Source organism: Branchiostoma belcheri, unplaced genomic scaffold, assembly GCF_001625305.1.
Source record: "Branchiostoma belcheri isolate BF01 breed outbred unplaced genomic scaffold, Haploidv18h27 scaffold192, whole genome shotgun sequence".
NCBI classification, from domain to species: Eukaryota; Metazoa; Chordata; class Leptocardii; order Amphioxiformes; family Branchiostomatidae; genus Branchiostoma; species Branchiostoma belcheri.
The window spans coordinates 229,016-242,257 of NW_017803402.1; the positions used below are offsets into that span (position 1 = coordinate 229,016).

At 40.3% G+C, this 13,242-nt stretch overlaps 1 protein-coding gene across 1 annotated transcript in view; it reads right to left on the reverse strand.

Annotated features, from left to right (window-relative positions):
* LOC109468117 overlaps nt 1-13,242 on the reverse strand; it is a 75,154-nt gene that overhangs the window by 19,109 nt on the left and 42,803 nt on the right. Inside the window, exons 7-16 of the mRNA XM_019766362.1 lie at nt 10,012-10,344; nt 9,169-9,476; nt 8,451-8,723; nt 7,336-7,596; nt 6,860-6,995; nt 5,519-5,643; nt 3,549-3,604; nt 2,659-2,793; nt 1,712-1,802; nt 870-1,042 (exon numbers count right to left, since the gene is read on the reverse strand). Of these exons, the coding sequence (XP_019621921.1) occupies nt 870-1,042; nt 1,712-1,802; nt 2,659-2,793; nt 3,549-3,604; nt 5,519-5,643; nt 6,860-6,995; nt 7,336-7,596; nt 8,451-8,723; nt 9,169-9,476; nt 10,012-10,344 (1,891 nt within the window). The remainder of the gene's footprint in view (nt 1-869; nt 1,043-1,711; nt 1,803-2,658; nt 2,794-3,548; nt 3,605-5,518; nt 5,644-6,859; nt 6,996-7,335; nt 7,597-8,450; nt 8,724-9,168; nt 9,477-10,011; nt 10,345-13,242) is intronic.

The window sequence follows — 13,242 nt, forward strand, 5'->3', positions numbered from 1 at the left end:
TACCAAATGTCGTAGATTGCCAAAAATTCAAACAAAAAAGACGAAATTGTAAAGAAATGAACTTGAAGACTAGATTATTCGCCAAACCATATTCTGTGCCATTGGCTCAACCCTCATGACCACGTAGATTTCATAATGAAAATAACTTTTTTTTGCAAAACTTTTTTTTATTCGCACGCGCGCATCAGTTTTGGGGCTCCCGGAGGATGTCATCCATATAATCAAATCAACATGGCCTTAGCTATAAAAATTGGCGGCTAGAAAACCTACCAGGATACATAACATAAGGCCTGATGCTATTTACATGTAAAATAATGGGCCTGAGTCAAATGCAAATTACCTCTTCCCACCCAACAAACAACGCCAAAATTGAAAGTAATACTCAGCATAAAGCCGGGGTTGGTTTGTTTGTTTATTTGCACAACAACAATAAAAAAATTATACATAATACACTAATGATAAATAAAACAGGTGCAGGAGGAGGAAAAAGTTTATTTAGCTTATGCTAAGCCTTCCTCCTCTATACTAACCAAAACTAAACATAATTGAATTGGAATAATACATACATAACACAAGGGTGTTGTTATCAAAATAATTCAAACATGCGCAAAATGATACAATAACAATAATGAAACAATTAATAGTATACATAAAATTAAAAAAAAATAATAACTGAAGATATGAATCTAATACAAGGGGTCGGAGTGGTTTATAAGATGGGCTTTCAGGGTATTTTTAAAAGGTAGAAAAGAGGAAATTGTTCGTATGTTTGTCTGAAGGCTGTTCCATAATGAGACACATTTGTATGATACGGAGGATTTCGGGGGTACTTGTGGCCCCAGCAACAAGTAGGAGATGATTTTCCTCACCATGTCTTCGTTTTCCTTCTGCTTGTCTTTGAGCATCTTAAGCTGCTGCTTCGGCGAGACGTCTGCAGAGCCCAAATCAATCAGTTCACTTTCCAGGATGTTTGAGCTGGTCATGATCGGTGGTTGTTGCTCCGGGAGCATGTCGATGACTGCTGAAGCTGTCTTCGTCAGGGCTGAAAGTAGATAATAGTTAACAAAATTATCGTTAAATATATTAATCTGAGAAACTTTTGAGAAGATCAGTCATCCAGGGTTAAAACCATGAATGAATAAAGTAGTATTTTAGACTTTTCCACTGGATAAGTGGAAATTAACAAAATTAATCTGAACAATAATTATTAGCTAATAAAAACAATATTAGCTCATAATCTGACAATATTTGCTTAGGACTGAATAGCACATCCATATTGTTTGACCACACAAAGCATCAAGTCATTATACCATTTCTTAAACAAGACACATATTAATGTTATGTATGTAGATTTTTTTACAGTATTACAGATATCATTCAGTAATTTATAAAGAATTTTTTTTAATTTTTAAACGACATCGACTTACGGTTAATGATTTTGTTTTTAGGCTTGGTTATTTTGTAACTTTATGTATTGTTTAATGTGTTGGTTTCATTGTTTTCATTGTGTAACCTGTTGTCACAATGCATTCCTGAAAAGCAGTGTTTTAAATAGCACCGAGGTCTGTACCCTGTTTAAATGAAACAGAAATAAATAACTAAATAAAGGCTTTTGAATTCTTAAATAATATTGCAAGGATTTATTGACATTTCTAGTAAATGTTAATAGCTGGAAGAACAGAGATAAGGCACACAGTATTACTGATCTTACCATCAGCGATAGCAGCCATGCTTGTTACTGACGCACCCTGTGCCCCTCTTGACGCACTAGCCAGCGTTTCTACCAGTGCTGATATATCTTCCTGTAGAGGGGAAAGAAACACATTCGTATTTACAGCTTATGTAGTTATAGTACGTCGATGAAGATTAGACATCCAGGTAATACGATACGCTAAAAAGCAGTTACTCAAGCAACTGGATATAATTTTGGAAACGTCAGACGTTTCAGCTAGTATCCACTAGCTTTCGTCAGTGACTGAGAGACCAGAGGGGAAATGCAGGTTTATAAGCACTAACTATTGATTGATATGCAAATAAAGTGAAGATAAGTTTTTGGAAGTCGAAAAAGGAAAAAAAGTCAGACAAGTCAAGACAAGATAATGCAAATTAGTTAGAAAGCTCCTGTTATACAGAACAGGAGCTTAAGTGTTGTCTGTCCTTGGGGCTGGGAGTGGCAAATAACAGGTGCCGGAGAGATCCAGTTACAGTAGTATCTATATAGTACACAGAAAGTATCACATTCTAACTGAATCATTGCACTTATACATTAGGCCATGTTGATTTTATTATATGGATGACATCCACGCGCGCATGAAGTTTCGTCCGTTTCCAAAAAAACTTTTCAACCATACTGTAAATGGTACAAAAAGGTTTTAAAATGACCAAATATATACCGTAGGTTGCAAAAAGAACTATTTGAAAACGATACCAATGTCATAGAATGAAGAAATTAAACGAAAAAGACGAAAATGTCATTTGTTCAACCTTCATGACGTCATAGATTTCATAATAAAACCACCTTTTTTTTGCCAAACTTTTTTTTTTATTCGCACGCTCGCATCAGTTTTGGGGTTCCCAGAGGATGCTCTTCATCTTTAATCAAATCAACGGAACATGGCTTTTTGAGTAATTTGAAGTCAAAATTGTTAGATAGCGTACCATAACTGATGATGGCATTGACGATTGGGCACCGGCGGTGATGACGTCATTGATGCTGTTCATCACAGACAGGATGTCCTCTGGTTTTCCTGACTCCAGCTGTGATTGGTCCATCCCTTGTAGAATATGCTGGAGCTGTCAGGGGTGATTCAAAACCGTTAACTAACATTAATTAGTGCAGAGTATATCGCCTATTCACGAGTTTCCCATCCCCAGAATGCATTGCGAAAACAGGGGTCTAAACCTCATTTGCATAGGACAGGAAGGCATCGGAATGATCCTGTGTGTGAGCTTGTTTTTCAGTGTGTTTTGAGGTGTTGGGGGCATTTTATGCTCATCGTTAATTAAATTACTATGGGTTGAATCTGACAACAAATAGAGATTAAAGTTTTTGGAATATGTGGTTTGCAACGTTATAGTGGTAACGCTATACTGATGCTGTAACGTTACAAACCACATGTTCCATGTGAACACAAAATTGTGTTGTCAGATTCGAGCCATAGAAATTTGATTAACGATGAGCATAAAATGCCCTAACACCTCAAAACACACTGAAAAACAAGCTGTTTAACGTCAACAGGATCATTCCGATGCCTTCCTGTCCTATGCAAATAAGGTTTAGACTCCTGTTTTCGCAATGCATCCTGGGGATGGGAAGCTCGTGAATGACCCACCCATAAGTTAAGTCTCACGTCCTGGATAACTTTTGACTCAGTGCAGTACCCATCCAATGTGTTTGTCATGGCTAAAACTCGGAAGTCAGATTACTGGGCTTTGCTTTAAAGCTGACCGTTTCTGTTGTGTGACATAGTTTAGCATCTCCAGAAAAAATTGCAATTATAATGAAAGATCAAGCTCATTACTTGTTGAAAACACATCGAATTCCGTACCTTTTCGTCAGTTCCCGCAGTTGTTTGGGCTGGTGATGTGCTGTATGTTGTCTTGTCTGAAAGTCAAGTTCACATAGTGTTACTTAACTGAAGTAAATGTAGGTAAATACTCACATAGGAAAATGTATAATATGCACGTAATACTTTTTTGTCATCGAGTCAATCACACAAAAAATAAAAGCAAATGTTATGATTTAGTGGAAGATTTTTTTGCCTTGTGGAAATACCATGCGCATATCATTCCTTAAACATTTTTCAAATTGTTATCATCATTATTTGTACTTGGTATTGTTTCAATTATTGTCTCAGTTGTTGTTTCAGCTATTGTTTCGATTATTGTTTCAATCGTTGTCTCAATTGTTGTTTCAAGTATTGTTTATTGGTCTAAATGTGAGTAGTGAATTATAACGTCTTTGATCATTTAAGTCTTTGTGTGACTTTATCATTACGTTACTTTATTATTTTGCATTACTTTTCATTGTTACTATTTGTTACAATAATTATTATTATTAGCATTTCCTAACTGTGATCAGGGAGTTCTAAATGCATTAGCCCTGTTTTTCATGGTCATTTTTACATGTAATCTTATGTAAATAAAGTTAAAATGAATAAATAAACCATAGAAGCTACATAAATAATGCTGAGTTAATAGTAACTAAATGTTGTTGATTTGTAAATCACCTAGTGGCATCTCCTCCTTGTGTGTACTGTAGACTGCAGTGGTTTGCTGGTCTGTTGTTCTGGTTTCGTGGTCTGTGTCTGGCTTCACTGTCCTTTCAGCAGAGGTAGCTATCGTGATAGACATGTATCAAATCAATGAATCTGTACAACTTAACTCTGTCAATCCACTACACGATGAAAATAAGACCAAACTTTTACATCCCTAAAATGTTTAATCTGACACATGCAATTTTTTTAAAAATCTACTGAGCGATAAAATATTTAAAATGTATAGAAGAGTTTGCAATTCCCCTTTAAAGTGCTCATGACACCAAAACATGACCTTGACTGATTTTAATTTATATATCTTATATCACCTGGCTAACAGACACATTTACAATAAATATACACGGTTCTACTGTTACATTAGAAATTCTAATGCCCTGCCTTGGAAAAGTCAGCACAAGCCAGTACTGCCGGTGCTGTGTCCCGCACATAGAAACTAATACTTGACAGACAATACTCATTTTTACTTGAGTCTAGTGGGGAAAGTCGTGTAAAGTGTCTTTCCCAAGGGCATAAGATCGATGGCATGTCAGGACTCGAACCCGGGACCTCTTGATTCCGAATCGCGCACGCTGTCGTTGCGGCACACGACCCCATTAACATTTTATTGTGGAAATGTTACCTGTTGTACGCCGTTCGATGGTAGACTTGAAGGTTGATTCAATAAACGAGGAAGTCACTGTGGTGTCTCTCCATGTAACACTTGTGTAAGCCTCAGTACTAACGTGGGTCGGTGTGACGGGGTGAGTCACAGGTAACGGTATCGGCTCTTTACAGGGAAACAGAAGATTTCAGTAATTCACCAGTAAATCAGCAATAGGCATGATTTGTGATGAAGTAAAAAAAATATATTGTATCTGTGTTTGTTTGTGTGTGTGAGAGTTAGTGTGCACGTCTTTGCATGTGTGTGTATTCCGTTTGTGTACCGAATGAGTGATTTGTGTATGTGTATGTGTATGTAAGAATATTTTTGTGTGCGTATTTTGTTGCTTGAGTGTGTGTGCGTTTGTGTGTGCGTTTGTGTTTGAGTGTGTGTGTGTGTGTGTGTGTGTGTGTGTGTATGAATGTGTTTCTGTGTGTGTAGGTGCATGTACATGTGAGTGTGTTTATGTCTATGTCTGTGCTTGTGTTTGTGTGTGTCTGTGTTTGTATCTGTTCGTGTGAGTGCGTGTGATGTACATATGTGTATGCGTATAAATTTCGTAATTAAAATGTATTCATAAGAACGTCTGTGCATGCCTTACCTGTTTGTTTTGAGCAGGTGACTTCCACACTCCGACCGTGCTCACCGACGGCAGCCATCTTTATGACGTAATCAGTTTCAGGTAGAAGATCAGTGACGTTGTAAGATGTTTTGGATCCATCGACACTGAAACAAACATGTCAGAATTGGTCATTTCACGCAATTCGGCATCACTTATATAACACTAATATGTTATTCTACTTTTATAATTTAAGTTTTGTTTGTAGTCACGTAATTACTGTATTCACGAGTTTCACATCCCCAGAATGCATTGCAAAAACAGGGGTCAAAACCTCATTTGCATAGGACAGGAAGGCATCGGAATGATCCTGAGGACGTTGAACAGCCTGCTTTTCACTGTGTTTTGAGGTGTTGGGACATTTTATGCCAACATTAATTAAATTACTATGGGTCGAATCTGGCAACAAATAGAAAATGAAGTTTTTGTATTCTTTTAAACATGGAACATGTAGTTTGCAACGTTACTAGTGTCAGTATAGCGTTACCACTATAACGGTACAAACCACATATTCAAAAATTCATTCTCTATTTGTTGTCAGATTCAACCCATAGTAATTTAATTAAGCATTAATTAATTAATTGAGAATAAAGTACCCCAACACCTCTAAACACACTGAAAAACAAGTTGTTTAACGTCACCAGGATCATTCCGATGCCTTCCTGACATATGCAAATGAGGTTTATACCCCTGTTTTCGCAATGCATTCTGGGGATGAGAAACTCGTAAACAGTGCTGACAATCAGCACGTAGACTTAACGTACTGCGCCTGCGGGGAACTCTGATTTTTTTCACGGTTTTCGTTGGATGTTTCAATTGGTTAATTTGCATAAGTCTTAGAACTCTTCCTACTTCAGACGATATCTTGCCATATATTTGAATACGCGAATATGACCTTAGATGATAGCCTCTATAGCATGCCAAAACCTGGGGATTTGGGGAGTCTTTAGGATCTTTTATGTGCGTTTGTCTGATTACATATAGACAACTTAGCCGGCCTGGTTGAATTACCCCCGTTTTTGAACTGGGCTAATCAGAAAACAGCCGAAGACCACCAGACCCCCAGTTCTATAAGCCTGCTACGAAGGCTACTCATTACACAAATGAGACGTTCTGCCGAACAAGTGCTAAGTAAAATACATTTTGGTTTTCAGTAGTATTTTGCTGACCATTCAACGTGATTCTTACTACATTTTGCTCATTGTAAACAGCTTTTCCACTTTGCACAATTCGCATTGTACTTCACTTTTCCATCACATACTGCCAGCTACATACATGAAAAACATAAACAATGAGTTGATGATGTTATAACAGAACGTTTACCTGAACGTTTCTTCGCTGAATTTCTGTGAAACTGTGATCTTGTACGACACGACCCTGGCCTGGGGTGCCGTCCATTCCAGAACCATCCACGTAGAAGACAAGTTACTTATGTCCACAGCTGAGGGTGGGTCCGTTTCTGAAAGTAAAGAAAAAAAAGAAGATATTTCATTCAAAATTCAGTAAATTCAAACTTTATTCATCAACTTAGACTAAATTTTTAAAACACAGTTCTGTTAATAAGCAACATTTCATCAGTTAAAAGATATTACATTAAATAATCGATTTATTAAAATATGGTAAGTATAGTCAAAATGCATGGACGACGTAGTGGACACACAGTGATAAAAGTACGTAATATGAATAAATGTAATGTGGACGAATAAATGTAGCCTGGATTTTGTAGGTCTTTGATGGAACTCGCAACAAAGGAGTTTTTATGTCTTTCAGTCCGGCTGATTGGGAGTCCTGTCACTAACCTGTTAAGACACTTGTAGTGACAGCGACGCTCCTCCCAACTCTGCTCACGGCCACCAAGGCGATGTCGTACCGCGTACCGGGGATCAGACCTGTCAACACGCAGGTGTGTGTGTCTCCTGGACTGGTCACGGACGTACCTCTCCCATTGCCGGTGTAGCTGATGGAGTACTCGACGATCACACCTTTCGGAGGCTGCCATGAGATGGCAACTGTATCGATTGTCCTGTCTTCAACATCCAACTCTGAAGGAGGTTCCGTGGCTGAAAGTATACGTGACAAATGATTACCTCCGGTTGTTTTAGCTGGCTTATTGGTGAGTTACTATGTTTCATGGTTCCATGGTACTAAAGGATGGGAGGAGGTAAATGATTGGTAGTTTGGTTATGGTTATAAAAACAGGCCGAATGGGAGGATATCAGTAGATATGTATAAGAATCCCGAAGTACTGCAATACCCGATTAAATTAGAAAACAAAATTCTCTCCACATATACAGCTGGATACGTACAATCTCTCAAGAAGAATTAAAGGGGGGCTGCAAGGGGGGGGGGGGATCCTGACAACGCTCTACACTGAACTCGGAAACTTCTCGATTACGCTTTACGATAAATTCTAAGTGGCTACAACGCATTACGTAGAATTAAAACGGCGAATACTGTCTACGCAAAATGCGCCAATTACGCTCTACGATGAATTAGAGCGGCCCGTCTACGCTCTACGTACAATTTTAAAAAACGGCCGATTACGCTCTACGGAAAAAGGCTTGCGGGCCCCCATTGAAGTGTACCTGTCGAAATATCCGGCGTTTTCCAGGACCCTGCCACCCATGCGAGACAACATTGACTCCTGTACTCAAACAACAGGAGCTAAATTATCACCCGGTTTTCAAAAGTAATTCAATTGCTTGGGTAATAATTTCCTCTCCACAGTTCAAATATGTTCACTAATAAAAACCCCAAATAGAAGTCCGATTTTGTATTTGAAAAAGCAAAAGTAGAGCATCTTTCACTCATATTAGATCGTATCATATTTAGTCCCTTTTATTAACTTTACATAAATACAGCTTTTACATATAAGAATAAAACAAAAATGTAAATGAAATAAGGGTTACAGTACCAGTTATAACTGTGGCAATGACGTCCGGTCCTTCGACGTACATGTTGATAGTTGTTGCCGATATGATGTACTCTGTGGCTGGTATGAGGTTCTGGAATGTAACTTCCGTTTGGATGATTGGAAGGTAATGTGTAAAAAGTGTGTCAGCCGAATCCCCTTCCCTTATCCACACTCGGTAGCCGAAAGCGATGAGATTGGAGGTCGGGGTCCACGCAGCGGTGACTGATGTTCCAGTGATAGTCGTTATCCGGAAATTCTCTGGAGGTGGCGTTGCTGTTTCGGGTTGAAAAGAACATTTGTAAGGGTCATAAAAATAAGCAGTTAAAAACACGAAATCACGAAATTATGTCGAGTCGGGGTCTATAACTAGCATCCAGGCTAGGCAGTGTTAGGTCGGAATGATCACGAGAAATAGTGTGAAAACTTTAAAACGACGATGTAGGAAAATTAAAGCAGGCTTTTTTTTAGCGTTTCCCTATAAATTTTGAGAATCTCCAGTCCCAGCTGCAGTTACAGTTAAAATGCATAGTTAAAACACAAAACTTGTGCCCTTGGGAAAGGCACTTTGCACGACTTTCCCCACCAGACTCAAGTGAAAACGAGTATTGTCTGTCCATTATCCATTTCTATGTGCGGGACACAACACCAGGAACAGCTGCCTGTGCTCCACGTGTATTGCATTGTTGCAATTTGAATAAAAAAAAAATAAAACACAAACCTCTCGGGAAACACGTCTCCCATGCTGCTTCTATCTGTTCTTGAGTCATGGCGTAGTTGTACAGCTGGATACAGGCTATACGGCCCGCGAAGTACCGACTGTCTCCGGCCCTCACCGCCACCCGGACCGGGTACTGAGTTGCGACAGACGGGACCCCGACCTGCACCTGTGCGACCGCTTGACCGTTGTTCCAGAGGATTGCAAACCCTGTGGAACTATCGTAGGTTCCGCCCACGTAGTTCCAAGCGTGCTGCTGCAGCACATTCGCACCAACCCCCTCTGGGTGATGTCCATCTCGTCCGAGCGCCCTGCAATAGACAGATAATGTGCTACAATGTTTCAATTGTCAACCGCGAAGAGAAGAGAAGCAAACATGCACACAGATCATTGCATCATGACAACTCATAAGTAAAAGGAAGATTGTGAATGTATCGAATTGACTTGTTGTTTAGTATCTCTTCTAATCGCTTTCATGCCGTCAAAAAAATAGATAAACAAACTGGAGCTATTAATAATAGACTGGATACAAAAAGGCTATGAGACTGCCTTTACCTATTAAAGGCAGTCTCATTGCCTTTTTGAGGCCGTACTAAGGTTTGGTGTGTCTAAAATCCTCTTTCCAGGGCACTGGGTCAAAGTCTAGCCGAACCCACTCTCCAAACTGCCTTTTACCTCCCCGACCGAAGTCAGGTACCTATTGTTACATAAAGTTAGTGTATTGACAAAGGGTACAAAATAGAAGACATGGCAGGATTCCCAGAGAAGACTTTAGAGTTTTAGGCCAAACAGCTTGCCGTTACGCTGCAAGACCACACCAGACTGGATACCGGGCTATAAACGTACCTCATATACAAGTGCTGTGGAGTTAAGTGCCAAAGATGTGCCGCCCATTGACCGTTGGTCCCGACGTAGTTGAAGATTGGCCCGGCCTGACCTGTAGGATATATGTGGGCCAGTATAGTATAGGAGTATTGCACGTCCAGCTTGCCGTTGTTGGGAATGTCTATGTAGGAATTTGCAGTCCCCGAAAACAGGAAAGCGCCATCTGGGTCTCCGTTTGGACCAGGGGCTAACTGGGTTCCTCTTGCTACCCCGTCATTTCCGTTCCCCGTTCTGTCTGATGCTCCGTACTGTGAGTTTAATGGCCACACACCGACTGCGTCAGCTGAAGAAAACATGTGTGTATGGAGTTTAAATTGTGTTTCAATGAGGTATTTGTATCTGCATCAGTAAAGCCGGTATAACCAGCCTTTGTCATAACAAACCAACTTTACAGGCACTTAGCTATATGTTTGTTTGTTTGTGCCTTTATTTATACCTCATATACCTTATATATCATATGTACATTCGTGAGGGTCGAGTTGGGAGGACAGCCGAGGGGTCACTGAATGATAATAATGAATTAATAATTCTAATATAAATAACAAAACAGGTCATAACGTCAGCAGGTCCATAGTGGTTCCGTAAAGGTCAGTCACAGAGACAGAAGCCGTTTGAAAGTTGTAAGAGAAGGTGTTGCTCTGACATCTTGTGGTAGAGAGTTCCAGATAAGTAAACCAGACTAGGCTAGAGACTGTCTGTAAACCACTAGAAGATATTACACCCAAAAATCTGTTACACCCAGTCTTTGCACATGTATCTGCAATACTTTACACATGTATCTGCAATAGTTAGAAAGGATAATTACAAATACTGCCCTCATGGCGAAAAGAAATCGTCCTTTGCTCTGAGTTTAGGACATGGCAAGGAGGTAGCTTATTGCACTTACCGGGGGTTACAGTACCAGTTACAGCGGTTACACTTTCTTCCGGCCCTTCGACGTACATGTTGATAGTTGTTGCCGATATGATGTACTCTGTGGCTGGTATGAGGTCCTGGAATGTGACTTCCGTTTGGCTGATAGCAAGGTAATGCGAGGAAAGGTCGCCAGGCTGCCCCGATTCCCTTATCCACACTCTGTAGCCGATAGCGATGGGACTGGAAGTCGGGGTCCACACAGCTGTGGCGGATGTATCGGTGATACTTGATACCCCGAAATCCTCTGGAGGAGGCGTCACTGTATGATTTGAAACAACAGGAAAGTAAAAAAAAAACACACACAAGAAATCCGAGATTTCAAACCTCTCTAAAGTAGAGAATAACATTCCTGGGGACCATATTATTGATACGTGACAGGGCCTATACATACCTGGCCAAATACCTGTCAATCAACTGAAACCTAATCTCCACCCACTCAATTTACTACACAAACATACAAACCAAGCATAAATCGTCGCCACCAAAAACAATACTTCCAGGAAATAAAAATATCTCTAAAATTTATATAGTGAAACAAGTTATCGAGAACATTGATGATTTTTACGTTTGCACGAAAGGCATTTCAAGCCATGTTTCTTTTCAATACTGTACAATCATTATGTAGCAATGATATAAGTTGGAAATACAAAAGCGAAACAAACAATGATAAGTAATGTATCCAAAACGGCGTTTTTCATGCCATTATCAAAGTCGTATTTACATGATTTGACGCGACAATGATGCAATATATATAGTAGTAAATGGTTATAGATGAATGAAGATTATCAGCACAGAAGTTACAAATATCTCTGATCAAACTGAGACCTTACCACATACTGGTAGGCCACAATACTCCCATGCCTCGCTTGGGTCCGTGGTGTAGCACCAAACTCCGGGTTCACCGTCCGGGTTCCGGCAGTAGTTCTGCTCCAGCCCGGCCGAAGGGTAGTTGTCAGGTGTATTGTAGTGTTGATGGGGTGTCTGACTGTCCCAGCGTTGACATGTCTTGCCTGTTTCTGTCACGGCGACTGTTCCTCTGTAGGATGCCCCATCTCCCTCCTGGCAATTTCCTGATGTAAAAAGACAGGAATTCATGAGCGTGGCCTTGAATTGCAAGGCTGGCAAGAAACAGAACCATGCTTTAGGCATGAAGAGAAGGGTAACCCAAACTCCACTGTCACACATCTATGCATATCACTTCCTGACCCCTCCCCCCTAATTATGATTAGGAGTAGAGTACGAATGTAGGTCGGTATAAAGTCGGCTGTATCAGCTGTTATTCGGCTATTATCCTAATGTTTCAATTGGGGACTGCAAAGCTTAAAGCATTCGGGGGTCGGTCAGGAGTTTCGATTATGGTTGGCTGATGCTCGAATGTACGTTAGCAAAACAGCAGCAGTCCATTCAGGAAGACGTTTTAATAGAAGCGTCTTAGGCGTGTTCAACGGTCAAATTTGACTCAAACTTAACTCAAATTCGTTTTGATTCGTTAGGAATGGTAGGCGTGGTCCAAGTCTGACCAAACTGCTCCCGAATGTCAGCCGCACCTGGTCTGCTCATTATAGTTCAAATGACACGCCCCTTTTGGACGTGATCGTGATTCTGTAATTTTCCAGACGGGAATGACGCCACACGTACCTATGCAAGGAAACCTAAACTGCCCAGAGCTGCCCCACCCCGTGGAGTAACCTAAGTACTGGAACGGTAGCGGGTCAGGGTCCTGCCACTGCATGAACGGGCTGCCTTCTCCCTCCCGTCCCACGGCTAGGGTTCCATCGGGGGCCCAGGAGATCCAGAAGCCTCGTGAAGAATCAGCTGACAAAATACCTGAAAGCCAAAGATTCAATAGTTAGTAGAAATTCTTCGATCAGTGGCTAATTTTGTAAGGGAGATTACGTACCTCCAAATTTTCGATGTCCACTGTACATCTTGTTCACGGAGTGACCTAGTCTCGCGAGAACACGAGACTAGGTCACTCCGTGAACAAGATGTACAGTGGACATCGAAAATTTAGAGGTACATGATCTCCCTTACAAAAATAATCACTGATCGAAGAATTTCTACTGTTAATACTACGTGACTGATGTACCTCTTCAACGAAAGATTTTATAGTTATGAAGTCGTCTTGCCTATTATATATCGCTCATTCAGTCGACAAACACTGCTGAAAGGTAACGTCCTTCTACCATGTTATATTTTACTCTTGACCATAGAAAAACCCAACATATTATGTTACATATTATATCACCCCATAGAATAGGTATAGATAAAGAATAT